The sequence below is a fragment of the Diabrotica virgifera genome, chromosome 1 (assembly GCF_917563875.1).
Source record: "Diabrotica virgifera virgifera chromosome 1, PGI_DIABVI_V3a".
Lineage (NCBI taxonomy): Eukaryota > Metazoa > Arthropoda > Insecta > Coleoptera > Chrysomelidae > Diabrotica > Diabrotica virgifera.
The window spans coordinates 86,481,092-86,498,536 of record NC_065443.1 but is presented as its reverse complement, the minus strand read 5'-3'; the positions used below and the strand labels follow the sequence as shown (position 1 = coordinate 86,498,536).

The following is a 17,445-nucleotide window of genomic DNA, read 5'->3' as shown; positions in this document are numbered from 1 at the left end:
AGAAAATGATCCTTGGACTATTCGCTACCTTCTGTGAAAATTTCAAGTAAATCTATGTTGGACGAAGAAATTGCGAGCCAAAATGCTTCATTTCCTCGACTACAAATTTTATTTTTCTAATCTTTAGGGAGGGTCAATAGTAGTAAAAATTTAAAATCTCGACTAAATTCCCTCGTTGCGTTAGCCGTCATTTTGATTTTAAATGGGAACGGTTTTTCTCGGATCTTCTCGACAAAAAGTATAAGAACTAAAATTGTTAAAAATTTGATTTTCTATAATTTCTTTTCTTACAATTTTTTTCGTGCCGTCGAGTTATGGGGGAAAATAATAACTGTCATTATTAAGAACACTAAAATTTTAGTTTTGGAAACGTTTAATTAAGTGTGAACCAAACATTTCGCTATGACGAACTACCGCATTTATTATATTTTGTAGTTCTTGTGTGTTGCTTGTTATTAGGACGGTATCATCGGCGTACCTGATGTTTCTTATGGTTCCTTTAATCTGGATTCCACCTTGGACCTCGTCCAATCCTTATCTGAGTATAGACTCCGAATACATATTAAATAATAGCGGTGATAAGACGCAACACTGTCGTACTCCTCGTCGGATTTGTATATTTTCGGATGTTGTGTACTCTATTTTAATTTTTCCTATTTGGTGCCAATATAGTTCTGAGGTACTTCGCAGGTCTTGCTCTTTTAAATATTATCGAATGACAATGGACGAAGTTAACAGGCGCATATTGAGGGACTTCTTCAAAAACAAAATACTTCGACGCTTCATCCTCTATCGTCACTATGAAACTAATTTCAAACAACCACGATTGCAAATTGTTTGCCGGTAAGGTATTCACGCTTGTCGTGACCTGCATGGCACTCTTCTTTTGCCCTTTAATTCGTCCAATTTTGAACATAGGCTTCCCCTAGTTTCCTCCATTCCCTTCTGTTTAGTGGTTTCTATTTCCAGTGTGTTCCTCCTATCTTTCAAATGTCATCTCCCCATCTCATCTGTGGTCGTCCTCTTGATCTGTTTCCTGTCCATGGTCTCCATTATTATATCGTGGTATTCCACCTTTTATCCGTTTGTCTGGCGTTATGACCTGCGAATGTTGTCCTGCGTCTTTGACTTGTTTTATTTCTTACCCAGTTATTTTGCTTTTTGTCTGTTAATTTTACTCCTGGGAGAAAATGGGAAAAGAAGGAGAAGAAATACTAAACAGAAATGGTGAAAGAAAAGTAGAAATATGTATGGAGAACAAACTAGTTATAAAAAATACAAAGTTTAAACATAAAGAAGTACACAAATACACGAGAGTACAAGACAGCAGAAACGAAAAATCAATCATATATTACTTTTTGGTAAGCAGCAACAAATGGAAAAAAATACATGATACGAAAGTGAAAAGAGGCTCAGAGATTGGCAGTGACCACCATCTAGTAATAATGAGAATTAGAACAACAGAAGAAAAAGAAGAAAAGAGAAGAAAGGTAGTAAACGAAAAAATAAAAAGTTACAAATTAAAAGAGGAAAGATCTAAGAAAAAATTCCAAGAAAAATTAGATAATACTTTGAAAGGTAGAGCAAAAAACAAAAATATAGAAGAAAAATGGGAATATCTAAAAACCAGCATAATCAAAGCAGCTGAGGAAACTTGTGGGAAAGCAAAAATAACAAATACTAACATGAGGAGAACGGAATGGTGGACGGAAGAAATACGAGAGAAAATAAAGAACAAAAAAGAAAAATGGAAGAGATACCTAAGTACAAAACACCCGGAAGATTACGAGGCATATAAAGAAAAAAGGAAAGAGGTTAAAATAGCGGTGAAAGCAGGAAAGGAAAGTCATGGGAGAGATTTGGACAAAAAATTACAAAAAATTATAGGGAAAACCAAAAACTCTTCTACGGCGCATTAAAACAACTCAGACAAAAGAAAGAGCACACGATGCCGAATATAAAAGACAAGAATGGAAACGTACTAACAGAAGAAAAACAAATAATGGAAAGATGGAGAGAACATTTCAAAGAGCTGCAGACACGGACAACATAGGGGAGATACAAAAAAGGAATGAAGAACAACAAGTGGAATCCATAACAAGAGAGGAATTAGAGAAAGCAATAGAAAGAGTAAAATTGGGCAAAGCACCAGGCAAGGATCATATCACCCCGGAAATGATAAAATTCATGGGGACAGAGGGAATGGATAGCATGAAAGAACTAATGAATGATATCATAAATAGAGCAGAATTACCAAAGGACTGGAAGAAAGACATTATACTACCAATACACAAAAAAGGAGACAAGAGAAACTGTAAGAATTACCGAGGTATCACCATATCAAGTATCCCTGGGAAGGTATTCGCAAGAATAATAGAGACAAGAATAAAAACCCAAATAGAAACAACTATGGAAGACACACAGTGTGGATTCAGGAAGGACAGAAGCACGCAAGACCTAATATTCACATTAAGACAAGTAAGTGAGAAGGTAATCAAGAAGAATAGAGAGATACATATGTGCTTCATTGACCTGGAAAAGGCGTTTGACAGAATCCGAAGAAAGGACGTATGGAAGACACTAAAAGAAAGGGGAGTCAACAGACACATAATAGAAGTAATACAGGATATGTACAAAAATAATACAAATAAAATAAGAACCAATAACGAGGAACTCAGAGAATTTACTACAAGTTAAGGCGTCAAACAGGGATGCGTGCTGAGTCCACTGCTATTTTCAGTGGTACTGGATCAAGCGATAAAGGAAGCCAAGAGAAGAATGAGAAAACTAACATTGGGATACTGGCAAATGAAACGGACTCAACTATCGGAGCTACTATTCGCAGACGACATGGTATTGATAGCAGAAAACAGAGAGGACCTACAGAACAATCTTGAAATCCTAGAAGAAGAACTATCAAACATAAATATGAAAATTAATACAGAGCAAACAAAAACAATGATAATTTCAAATACGAGGAAGACACACGCAATAGAATTAGACGGGAAACAACTAGAGCAAGTGGAATATTTTAAATACCTAGGAGTAATAATCGAAGCAAATGGTAAACAAGACATGGAAATAAACGAGAGAAGGGGACGAACAGGAAGCTTATTTTTAACGCTATGAAAACAACATTTTTGGGGAAAAAAAGATACCGGAGAAAGTAAAAACGGCAGTCGTTAAATCAGTAGTTAGACCAACAATCATGTATAGCAATGAGACATGGACATTGACGGGGAGACAAAAATTTAGAGTCAATGCTATGGAAATCAGGTTCCTGAGGAAAATAGCAAACAGAAAGAGGACAGACAAAATACGAGACGAAACAATTAGACAAAACCTAAAACTGGAACCAATTAATGAAAAAATAGTGGAGGGACAACTTAGATGGTTCGGGCACGTATGTAGAATGTCGAACGAGAGGCTTACAAAACGAGTGTTCGAAACGAGAGTGCAGGGGAAAAACAAAAGAGGAAGATCAAGAGTTATGTGGGTAGATGAAATCAGGAAAGAAGTCGAGAAGAAGGGATTGACATTGGAAAGTGCAAGAAACCTAGCGCAAGATCGGAAAGCATGGAGACTACAATGTCAAACTCAACTCCCCCAGCCTTACACCTAAAGGTAGAAAGGCTCAGGATTAAGTAAGTAAGTAATTTTACTCCTAACATTTCCCTCTCTATAACTCTTTGTGTCTTCATTTACATGAATCAAACATGCAAGAGCACAACAAATATTGCCTAAGAAGAACGTCACATGCAAAGACCGTCGATTTGCGGTGCTTGGCACGCATAGTGTAAATTAAATCCCGTGAAGATAATAAGATTTTATGTAAAATATATCTTGTCGAGCCGATGCCTTGCCCATGCCGAGCACGAGCACTTTCCTTGCATGATAGTGAGAATCAGCCTTTATAGTCCTATGAACATAACAAAAATTGTGTTCCAATTTACATATCAGTACAAACATTAAACATTTCATCATTATGTAATGCAGCATCATTATTGTATGTGCAGAGTATCATGCAGCTGCTGCATTTTCGTGTTGCAAAGAAATTGAAAATGTTTATACATTTTTAATTAATTTACTCTTTTGTAGGAGTATTAAGGAATCTTTCTCGTTGGAACTTTTACTACGCTGAGCGGATGAGTTGTGAATTATTTAAAATTCTCTCATCTTAATTTCCTCGGCATCCTGTTTGATTTATAAATTTTGAAAATCTCAGGAGGTGTAACCAAAGAAAGTATTTCACCTGTTGTTAATCTGGTGGTATGGGAACGATATTTATTGTCGTTTTCTGTGCTACTTCGATTGATAACTAACTTCGTTTTTCGGTAGATGGCTCTAGTTCATCCGTGACATTTCTTGCTTTGCAATTCGGAAAGGCCCAAAATATTATACCTGGGGAAATCGGAGAGAAGAGGATATGGGACTACTGATGAGGGGAAAAGACCCCCGAAACCGGTATAGACTCTTCCTGTACTCTCTGATTTAAGCAGAGTATAATGCAGCTGCTGCATTTTCGTGTTGCAAAGAAATTGAAAATGTTTATACATTTTTAAAATTTTCCAGTTCAGTAATCATTTTATAACATCAAAATAATTACACAAAGGTTTAAAAGCCTTTTTTATTTTACATAAAATGTTTGACAAAATCTAAAATTCCCTTTATACCAAACATTCCTCGGCATCTCTGTCGTTTGTATAATCACTTGACGAAACCTTTTATACCCCTTTTCCTTTGTCAAAGCAAATACCGAAAGAAATCGAAATCACTTACCTGAAATACTTGATAAGCGTGAGAAGCTGTGCTGTTGGTCGTTGTCGAGGATCTTTGCTTACCAGCCTGGACGCAGCCTCTTGAATTGGCACTGGAATTCTTGGTATTAAGTTGTGAACCTGATCATCCAGCTGTAAACAAAGAAGTAAATAAATATACTTGTTTTAGTGAGGAAACTGAGTTAGTCTTGTTTTTCTCTTTAAAAGTGATATTGATTCGGAAAATAAAACTTGTTATTTGACAACAGAATTTCTTGATTTCTAAATTTGGTATATAATCATGTAATTATTTTTGGGTATAGTCGACTTTGGAGACAAATAAACGTTATGAGTTTTTGACGTATAGAAGGTGTCCAGAAACTGTACTGACAAACGAAGACCGGAGATACCTCAGATAATTTTAAAACATTTAACAACTAAATTAGTGCAGCCTATATCTGACACAATTGTGCCTTTAACGCACAATTATATAATTCTGAATTAAATGTCCAAATCATATAATTTGCACCACATATACTACACATATAAAGGTTCAAATTTAGATATGAGGCCATCTCAGATTTCCCTTTTACAAAAATGGCGGGCATTCAAAATGGCGACTATACATATGTGACTAATAGCACGATAACTTTTGAACGAGAAGTCCGATTTCAGCCAAATTTGGTACATAGGTTCTTTTTTTGATGTATGTGATCTAGGTCTTGAACGGGAAGAATCGGTTTACCATTAGTTGTGCTTTTCCTGGATTTTATGTAAAAATATGTTGTTTTTTTTTTATTCTTTTACCCTGTATATATTAATTTTTCAAAAAGTTAATACCGCCATTGAAACGAACGTAAAAATATTTTTTAGGAAATATTTTTAATTTTTTAATTATTTAATTACCATTTAATAAATGCATAACGTATCTTCACATGTACCTATGTGCGGCAGAATCGTGCAAATATTATAAGAATTATTGTGCATTTAATGGTGGAAGAACTTGGACCACATATACTACATATATTTATAAAGGTTCACATTTACATATAAGGCCATCTCAGATTTTGGCTTTTACAAAAATTGAGGGCATTCAAAATGGCGACTAAACTTATATGTGACTAATAGCACGATAACTTTTGAACGAAAAGTCCGATTTCAGCCAAATTTGGCATCAATGTCCTTTTTTTGATGACTAAGATTGAGATCTTGAACCGGAAGGATAGGTTTACCAGAAGTTGTTTTTTACTGTTTTTTTATGTAAAAATATGTTGGTGTTTTTTCACTTCTTTCACCCTGTATATATTAATTTTTCAAAAAGATAATACCGGCATTGAAAAGAGCGTAAACATATTTTTTAGGAAATATTTTAAACTTTTTAGATATGTTAATTACCATTTAATAAATGCATAACGTATCTTCACATGTACTATGTGCGGCAGATTTATTTTTATACTATTTGCACGAATCTGCCGCACATAGGTTCAAAGGTACATGTGAAGATACGTTATGCATTTATTAATTGATAACTAACATAACCAAAGAGTTTAAAATATTTCTCAAAAAATATTTTTACGCCATTTTCAACGCCGGTATTACCTTTTTAAAAATTTATATATACAAGGTGAAAGAATTGAAAAAATAAACAACATATTTTTACATAAAAAATCAGGAAAAACACAACTTCTGATAAACCGATTCTTCTGGTTCAAGACCTCGATCTTTTACATAAAAAAAACCTATGTACCAAATTTGGTTGGCATCCGACTTTTCGTTCAAAAGTTATCGTGCTATTAGTTATATATGTATAGTCGCCATTTTGAATGCCCTCCGTTTTTGTAAAGGCAAAATATGAGATGGCCTTCTATCTAAATTTGAACCTTTGTATGTGTAGTATATGTGTTCCAAATTATATGCTTCTACCATTAAATGCACAATAATTCTTATAATATTTGCACGAGTCTGCCGCACATAGATACATGTGAAGATAAGTTATTCATTTATTAAATGTTAATTAACATAACTAAAAAGTTCACCATTTCCTGAAATATATTTTTACGCTCTTTTCAATGCCGGTATTACCTTTTTAAAAAATTAATATATACAAGGTAAAAGAACAAAATATTTTTACAGGAAAAATCAAGAAAAACACAACTTCTGGTAAACCGATTCTTCCGGTTCAAGAGCTCGATCTTATACATCAAAAAAAGAATCCATATACCAAATTTGGTTAAAGTCGGACTTTTCGTTCAAATGTTATCGTGCTATTAGTCACATATTATGTATCGTCGCCATTTTGAATGCCCGTCATTCTTGTAAAAGGTAAAATCTGAGATGGCCTCGTATCTAATTTTCAACCTTTATATGTGTAGTATATGTGGTCCAATTTATATGCTTCTATCATTAAATGCACAATTCTTATAATATTTGCACGAATCTGCCGCACTAAATCCTAAAGATACCTAAGAGCTATGGCTCTTTATTGGTTAGCTTAATTTATTATTTTTTATTATCTCCAGAACGCTTCTATTTAGAAAAACAAAAAGCGGTTCGTCTGTTTATCTTTTAGAGATAAACCTATTCCATCAATTACGAATGCTATGAACCCTGGAATGGGTATCATGAGACTAAGGGGAACTTTTTTTAACTACATATAGCATTTTAAATGTGCATGCTCCTACAGAGGAAAAAGAAGACGATGTCAAAGAAAAATTCTACGAAGAACTAGAAGCTGCATACCATTCATGCTCAAAGAATGGCATCAAAATTATTTATGGTGATCTCAACGCAAAAATAGTAAAATAGCAACAATACCTACCAACGATAAGTAAGCACAGCCTCCATGAAGTATCCAATGACAATGGTATCAGACTAATAAATCTAGCAACTTCCCTTAACATGGTCATTGCCAGCACATGCTTCCAGCGAAAAAATAATCATAAGGGAACGTGAAAATCTCCAGATGGGGTTACGAAAGTAGAATAACAGCCAGAATTTCAAAAATAAAAAAAAAATTAAATATAAATCTCAAAAGTAAAAAGGGAAAAAATTGAAAAATATGAAATAAAAAACTTAGCAGACAACAGCAAAAAGGCGGAATACATAAAATTATAAAAGGAAGGCCAGAAAACAGACAAAAGCACGAGGATATAAACAGAGAATGGAAAGCGTGTAGACACATCATACAAGACGCTGCCAAAGACACCTTGGGTCTACAAAAAAATTCAAATCAACTGAAGGGAAGTGGTTTGATGAAGAGTGTCATAACATAACAGAGAGAAAAAATAATTCATATTAACGATTACAACAACGACATAGAACAATACAGGCAGAAAAGAGTTTAAACCAAAAACAATGATCTGCAGAGACAAAGAAGGAGAAGTAACTCAACAGAGTAAAATACTACAAAGATGGACTGAATTATTCAAAGAAAAGTTTGAACAAAACGGAGATCCACTATACAATGGAATTATACTGGATCAAGCGGATACCAGAGAAACAACCCCCCATTCAGTAGCTGAAATGCAAGAAGCAGTTACCAGACTCAAAAGCAACAAGTCCCCTGGATTAAACAATATTAGCGCAGAATTAATAAAAGAAGGCGGAGACTCCCTATTGAATGCGATACTCGAACTAATAGTGAACATATGGAATAATAAACAACTGCCACAAGACTGGAATACTGAAGTTAGTTATTCCACTATATAAAAGGAGATCAGCTTGAATGCAAAACTACCCGGAATTAACGCTACTGACTGTGCCATTTATAACATACTGTCAAATATTGTGTATGAGCGATCGAGACCATGATTGAGACATGCGGAACAAATAGTTGGGGGATGTCAATGTGGTTTCTGCAGGCAGGAAGTCCACAATAGATCAGATCTTCGTCGTGCAAATCTTGGAAAATACTAGTGAATTTAATATAGACACAAATCATCTCTTCATTGATTTTGAGAGTGCCTATGATAGTATCCATCGAGAATTTATGATCCACGCCCTGAAAGAGTTGAATATTCCAACTAAACTTATTGATATAGTAAAAGAAACACTTAAAGGACAAAGCAAAATTCGAATTCAAAACGCACTAACGATACAATCCATGTTAGAACAGGCCTACGACAGGGAGGTGCCCTATCCTGTATTCTATTCAACATCACATTAGAGAAAAAAAAATAAGAGAGTCAAAAGTCAAAACCAGAGGAACAATAATAACAAAAAGTGTCCAAATATTGGCATTTGCAGATGATGTTGATATCATAGCTAGAAGCAAAAGAGAATTGTTAGAAGCATTTCGTGCGATAGAAAGAGTGGCACAAACAGTAGAGCAATATTAATGAAATAAAAACCAAATACATGAAAGTCAGCAAATCGACAGGCCAAAGAAACCTACAGAATCTGAAGATAGGAGACTATAACATCGAAAGAGAAAAAATTTTACATATCTAGGTTCACTAGTTACCGCAGAAAACAATGTCAGCGAAGAAGTTAAAAGAAGAATACATATTGCTAATAAAACATATAAAGGACTAATTAAACATCTAAGATCTAACAATATCACGAGAAAAACCAAATGCAAAATATACAAAACCCTAATAAAACCGGTCCTTATATATGGATCAGAGAAATGGACACGACACTGTCGAAAAGCGATGAGAACTTATTAATACGTTTGAACGAAAAATCATCAGACACATATTATACAAAATAGGGGATGAACAAAAATGATGTATGGCGTAGATGATATAATTTTGAATTAAACGCAGCATATAGCGAACCCGGCGTCATAACATCCATAAAGATCGGACGTCTGCGCTAGATGGGCCATGTTGAACGGATGTTGGAGACGGAAACACCAAAACATATAATGAGGCAAATACATGTAGGGAGAAGGTCAAAGGCAAGACTTAAACTTAGATACATGAAACAAGTGGAACAAGATCTGAAAACACTTGAGATTACCCACTGGAAAGACAAAGCAAGGAACGAAACAGAATGGCGGAAAATCCTAGAACAAGCTAGCACCCAAAAAGGGTTATCGAGCTACTGATGATGATGATCAATTACGAATTTCTTATAACGGTCATAAGCGTCCATTTTGAGTAGGGAATGGGTTATTTTATCGCATAACTTTGTCTTTCACTTTTAAGCATTTTTGACAGTCTGTTATTGAATTGTGAGGTACTACACATAGTTTCAAAAGTTATGCATCACCCTTCGTATTCACAATGTTTACGCTTTTATAAATCCATATCTTTATCACATATTTAATGGGTCTTTTTTATAAAAAATATACCATTTTTTATTTTTTATTTTATTTACCTATCCATTTAATGGACCTGGTTTTGCCAAGGTGTAAACATTTGAAAAGTTTATTCTGGTGAAATTTTTGAAAACGTAATTAAGAATGAATCGTACTTTAATTTCTGAGTTGGATCGTATAAGAATTATCGATTTAGTTGAAGAAGGCCATTCACAGCGGTTCGTGTCGGAAAGAGTGGGTGTTTCTCAGAGTGATGTCTCACGGATATGGAATAGGTTCCTGGAGACAAACTCGATACGGAATAGAGCTCAGTCTGGTAGACCCCAAGTTACCAATGATCGACAGAATAGATATATCAGAATTTCTATCCGCAGAAATTCTTCTATGTCTCTACCAGCCCTCTAAAGAGAATTGAGGCATGCTACAGGAGTCACGAGTATCGTTGTCTGCAATAAGAAGAAGAATTTTAGACTCAGGTTTGAGGAGTCGTCGACCAATAAGAGTTCCTTAGCTACAACCTAGACATGTTTTGGACCGCCTCCAGTGGGCTCAAGAACACATAAAGCTCCCCCAACAATTTTGGAATTTTGCGCTATTTTCAGACGAGACCAGAATCTGTTTAAATAGTGATAACCGGCGAATTCGTGTGTGGCTAGTTGTGCAGCTCTTGTTGGCTCTCGCCACACACAAATTCGCCGGTTATCACTATATAAACAGATTCTGGTCTCGTCTGAAAAAAGCGCAAAATTCCAAAATTGTTGGGGGAGCTGTATGTGTTCTTGAGCCCACTGGAGGCGGTCCGAGATATGACTAGGTTGTAGCTGAGGAACTCTTATTGGTTGAGGACTTCTCAAACCTGAGTCTAAAATTCTTCTTCTTATTGCAGACAACGATACTCGGACTCCTGTAGCATACCTGAATTCTATTTGGAGTGCTGGTACAGACATAGAAGAATTTCTACGGATGGAAATTTTGATATATCTATTATGTCGATCATTGGTAACTCGGAGTCCACCAGACCAAGTTCTATTCCGTATCGAGTTTTTCTCCAGGAACCTATTCCATATCCCTGAGACATCACTCTGAGAAACACCCACTCTTTCCGACACGAACCGCTGTGAATGGCCTTCTTCAACTAAATCGATAATTCTTATACGGTCCAACTCAGAAATTAAAGTACGATTTATTTTTAATCACGTTTTCAAAAATTTCACCAGAATAAAATTTTCAAATGTTTACACCTTGGCAAAACCAGGTCAATTAAATGGGTAATAAAATAAAATCAAAAATCAAAAATGGTATATTTTTTATAAAAAAGGCCCATTAAATATGTGATAAAGATACAGATTTATAAAAGCGTAAACATCGTGAATATGAGGGGTGATGCATGACTTTTGAAACTATGTGTATAGTACTAAATGCTACTCTTGCTTTCTTTAAGCCGGTAGGATGCATCGTTTTCTAGAACAATGGATTAAAAAATTTTTCGTTTTTTAATTTAAAAAAATAAAAAAAGACTTTAAAATATGGTGTATTTTACCAACTTAAAGCAAGAGTAACTTTAAGTACTAGAATACCTCATAATTTAATAATCTAGTGTCAGTAATGCTTAAAAATTAAAGACAAAAATTATGCAATAAAATAACCGTTGCCCTACATAAAATTATCAAAAACGGACGCCTATGACCGGTACTAGAAATTCGCAATTGAAAATTCGCAAAGAGTATCTTTTGGTACTATAATAAGTATACTTACTCGCAACTTATTATCCATTACCAAAAATGTTTAAAATTAAGGGAGCTCTCGTTTCCTTAGGAAGCATTTTTGGACTAGATAATTTGGTTAAATTGTCTTAAAATTTTCTGAGGAATCTCCGGTTTTCGTTTGTTAGGAGAGTTTCTGGACACCCTGTATATCATGCTAGTGACGTTATCCATCTGAACGTGATAATGCAAGATATGATCTTTTTAAATAAAGTAGGGGTCGTTTGCAAGCGGGTATTTTGCAGAAAATTACATGGGGAGAAACACTGTACCGTGTAATGTACCCCTACCATATACATGCTTTTGATATAGGGGCGTGCGCTGAGAGAAGTCTGTAAAAAATAACTATTCTCAGAAAAACTCAACCGCGTCAAATTAAGATAAAGTAAGTTAAGTAGGTAGATGAATAACAGTGTATATTTCAAAATTTGACAATTTGAGTGGGGCGTAAGGAAATGGGCGAGTCACAAAGTTGTAAAAAGAACGTCGTCTTGAGATACTCGAGAGTGTTTGATTTTTTTTTTTATTTTGAAGGAAATCCTTTAAGGATTACGGAAAAACATAATGTAAAGATTTTCATGGGACGATGTAGGTAAAAAAATATATAGGGTGTGCCAAAAGTAGGAACTGTCGAATATCACGCGAAATGTACATCAATATTAATTTGTTTTATGTTCGATATGTGATATTTTTATCATTTAATATGCATTACGAACTACAAAAAAATCTTAATTTACAAAAATAATTAAGTTTAGTTTGCATGTGTATGGAGGGGGTTGGATTCGGATTTAATCCATGAGCCACAGATCGTAATTTTAATTTGTGTAACAATTGTTGCAGCATCTTGTAAAGTGTATCTCGTTATATACTGTATAATACAAGTTCAGTAATGTCGTCTAATCGAATTGCAAACAACATGTTGCACAAAACTACGTAATACTCTGACAAGATTGGGCAAATTATAATTGCAGCCCCTAAAGCTGTTTCCATCCTTCGATAAAGTTGTGGTAGCCGTGATGTAGAGATATAGAGCGGTTAGTAATGGCGCCCTATTAAATTCTCTACTACTTAGAAATACTTGATTGAATAAAAATATTACGGAAGCTTTTTATGCATTAAAAGCACTAATAACAAATGAGTTTATACATATACAGAGGATATATTGAATAATTTTTAACATAATGTAAAAACTTCTTTATGTAATTGGTATAAAAATCAAGAATTAAAAATTCTAAAACATCCAAATGGATTACGTTACTAGTTCGAAACGTTTTCAGACTTATCAGTACATCTTCAGTGAACCTAAAAGTAAGTACCCCGGTTTAATAAATATTAAGAAAGGGTGAACTTTTACCATTAATAAAAATGAAAATGTGGTTATGATTACTTACTCATTGCACTCGCTACACAGGGTATTTGGTAAAGAATGGGCCATAGCTTAATTTTAGATTCCTGAGCTTAAAATAGGTCGATTTAAGCTAACTTGTCTTAGTACAAAAGTTGAGAATAACCGAAATACAGGGTGTCAAAATTAAACCTTTATTTGATTTATTCTTGAATATACGAGAAATCTAAATTCGCCCCCAAAAATGATGTATTACCCAGAGGACACCACATACGTATTTCAGCGCTCATTTAATACTTTCAATTTTTTTATCCCCCACTCTACATTATTTTTGAGTCAAAACTTTTATTTTCTTAATATTTAAATTTAAAAAAGATATACAACATTCATCTCACTAAACTCAACCAAGAGTTTCTTTTTGAGATAAACGCGATACAACATAATTTTTTGAATAATATCATTGTAGTTACACCGAAAAATAACTTAAAACCATATTAATTGTGCCAGTTTTCATATTTATGTCATTGCATCGCAAATTCCATTTGAAGAAATTTGCGATACATTTTTGGAAATTTGTATGGTTTTAAGTTTTCTTTCGGGTAACTACAATGATATTATGCAAAAAATTATATTGCCTCGCAGATTTAAAATGAGTTTTTCTACGACCGTTTAATAATATGCTCATTATTCGCTGTTTTTGAATAGATAATAACACCTATTACTTTACCCGTGACTAATGGTTCTTTACCCAGGGGCTAAAGTTACTCACGGGTCATTACTCAAGGGTTGAAGTAAGATTCAAGTGGCGCATGGGACTTTTAATATACCTATTAGCAAATAAAATTACTTAAACTTGTTTATTTAATAAAATGGTCATTGTAATTTAATTAAATTCGATCAACATTTAATTCGATCAACAATTAAATTCTAAAAATGTTTAAAGGATTTTTAACTGTAACTATGGGTTAGTATATCTCTTACGTTTAAATTTCAACATTTGACATTTTAAGATTGACGTAATTCAAAGGTAAATATAAACAATCGCTATTAATTCCGTAAAAGGGCTTACGGATATGAAATTTATATCAATGGATTCTGTTATACTTACTGTTGATTGTACAATACATTTTTATTGAGAGCACACGTTCCTTTTCGTGTAATTGCCTTAAAATATGTCTTATTTTTAAAAGCCACCTCCATTCCATGACCCTAATGTCAACTGTCTGTTTCATTGTTTCGTAAGCTCAAAGAGGGCAATTCTAACAGTGTTGCCATAGTTATATAAAATATGTTTTCTTATGAAAAATAAAGTCTTTCGATTTTGAATTATGTTAGTAGTTGATAAATATATTTTCTACTAACCCAAATAAAAAAGGTCGTAGAAAAAGCATAGTATTCTACTTGCATGTAATGGCTATTACTCACTCTGATGAATTACGACACTCGCCTACAGTCGTGTCGTTTGCTCGTTTTGCAAACTTTATTATCGTGAGTAATAGCCATATTTACATGCTCGTTGAATAATATACTTTTTCTTCTTCTTTTGCCCTTTAATTCGTCCAATTCTGAACATAGGCTTCCCCCAGAATAATATACTATTATCTCGAAATAGGTTAAGTTTAGCGAGATGAATGTAGTATACCTTTTTAAGTAAAAATATTAAGAGAATAAAAGTTTTCTTTTAAAAAGTATGTAGAGTGGGTAATAAAAAAAATTGAACATATTAAATGAGCGCTGAAAGGCGTATGTGGCGGCCTCTGGGTAATACATCATTTTTGGTAGCAAATTAAGATTTCTCTTCCCAAAAATACTCCGTTTGCTAAATTTAGTGTTATTATCCTATGCCTGTTAGGAAATAGTCAAGAATAAATAAAATAAAAGTTTTAACTTTGACACCTTGTAATTCGGTTATTATAAACTTTCGTTCTGAGGTAAGTTAGCTTAAATCAACCTATTTTAACCTCAGGAATGTAAGGTTAAGTTATTCCATTCTTTACCAAACACCCTGTATAGCCACAAAACCAAACAGTGGTTGGATTAAATAATTACCAGAGAACGGCAGTTCTCCCCAGTCGCGCACACCCAAACCCCCCTACATGCGACACTATATGTACACGAAATTTTCGATTTTCTAAATCTGACTGAATTGAAAATTGGGCCAACTTCCATCTTAAATTTCAGGAAAAGACTCACCCATTCATATATCAACCATCCATTTTGGACCAAGGGTGTGAATTTTACGGCTCTTCCTATTTAGGGTCTGTTTTTCGTTCTCGTCCCCAAAACTCACAAAAACTTCAATAATTCAAGTCCGGCCTTTACGGCTTCTGATAGTACTGATCATTACCTTTCCAACGCATGCTTAATTTTTTTTTCTTTTCTCTGATTTTGGCCTTGGTTTAGAACTAGAACCTTTAGCCACGTAATTGTATAACTTATCACTAAGTCAGGGGAGTAATGTGTAGTGTGTATGTTGAGTAAGTGTCTTGTTACCTTGCAAAGTCGACGTCATTGTCTTTTCAAAGAGACGCTAATTGTATCCGAACGTCTGCGGTCCCTCCGGTGAGTACCGATCCCACAAGGACAGAAATTATATTCATTTACTAATTTATAATAAATGAAAAATTTCTGACCCTGGTGAGATTCGAACCCACAACCTTTTGGATTTTTTAGATCCAAAGGCAGGCGCTCTTACCACTGAGCCACGGAGGGGGTTTGCTTAATTTTAAAAATCGGTAATACCATTCAAAAGTTACCGAGCTCAGAAGTATGACTCAATTTTTATTTAAAAAAGGGAAAATGTTTGTGGATATGAATGTGTGTGGAAAAGTTAAACCGATTTGAATTTTTTTTTGTGTTTGAAGAGGGGGTCAGAGCCGATTCAGAACCGAAGTAGCTTGTGACATTTGACCAACCATAAGCCAGCTATAGGACTTTGTCGGTACAAAACGGCATATTTTTGGGGGTGTGTATCTTCGCATCAAGACGAGACTGGAGAACCACAAATACATCAAATCAATAGTGTTGAGTTAAGCTTTCAAATAGTGTCTAATTCGCCAAAATCAGACATACACACGGCTCAGTATAGCCAAAAAACTGAAAACTAAACTGTGAAAATTTTGGTTTTTCGACAATTACTCAAAATTTCAACCTACGAATTGCGCCAGTAACTGAGCGTTTATAGAAGGACTCTAGACAAATCTAACGGTGTACACCTCATATCCCGAAAAAGTCGAATTTTTAAGTTATAGGCTTCAAAAGTATGATCAAGTCTATTTCCTATGGGAAAACGGTTTCTCAAGCTCAATAATTTTCCTGTAATAGCTTCAGTTATCATACTTGACCTTAGATATATCGGATACTACTGGTCAATGCGTTTCAAACTCATGTTTACTGATCAAAATCGGTTAAGCCGTTTAGAAGTTATTAAGCTACAAAAAAATAATCCAATTAATGATTATTCCCGAAATGGTTTATGTAGTTGTAGTGGTTACAACGCTAAATTTGATCGGGCAACGGGCAATCCGACTTCTTTTACCGGCCATCTCAATATTTTTTTTCAATCTATTTCGAATAGAAAAAAAAAAAGAATGTGTGTGTACTTTGTACGCACGTAAGAAGTTATACTTCTATTATATGATTTAAACGAAATTAATATACTTTTTATTTATATTTTGTTTAAATATTAAACTAATTTATACTTACTACTTCTCAAACATTTTTATTAGAACAGTGCCAAAAATTAAAATAATAAAAGAATAAAATACACACAAACACATTAAACAAGCCACAAATGATGTCTGAACATTAATTGTCGAAAATTTTTTTAACTAAATACGTATTTTCTGAAAATACAATTATATAATAAATATACTTACAATCATAAAATGTATTAAAAAAAACAAAAAAGAAAGTTTCTATTGGGACTCGAACCAGCGCTGATAAGAGCGGTTGGTATTGGAATTCATTCGCCTTCTCCGCTTAGCCACGGACACTATGTGTCATTATTTACGAAGATCGACTAACTAAACGGATTAAACTTGTGATATTTTGATATTTTGAAAATTGATCAAATTATTTTAATTTTGAATTGAAATGATTTAGAATTGAAAAAATACAACAAAACATAGAGTAAAAAAACAATATATTAGGTGAATATTGATAGAAATTTTGATGGTAATCAAATTATATAAATAAAAGTATTACATACTTTGGCAGATCAAATAGGTAGGTTTATACCCATGATACATTAACAATTATTACGCACCTGTTGCTTTTAAAAACTATTTAAAAGTCTCTACAATATTATAAACTTTT

General features: G+C 33.9%; 1 protein-coding gene across 1 annotated transcript in view; it reads right to left on the bottom strand.

Moving 5' to 3' along the window:
* LOC126891111 (SCY1-like protein 2) overlaps positions 1 to 17,445 on the bottom strand; it is a 242,079-nt gene that overhangs the window by 150,731 nt on the left and 73,903 nt on the right. The window contains exon 3 of the mRNA XM_050660294.1: positions 4,780 to 4,910. Within this exon, the coding sequence (XP_050516251.1) occupies positions 4,780 to 4,910 (131 nt within the window). The remainder of the gene's footprint in view (positions 1 to 4,779; positions 4,911 to 17,445) is intronic.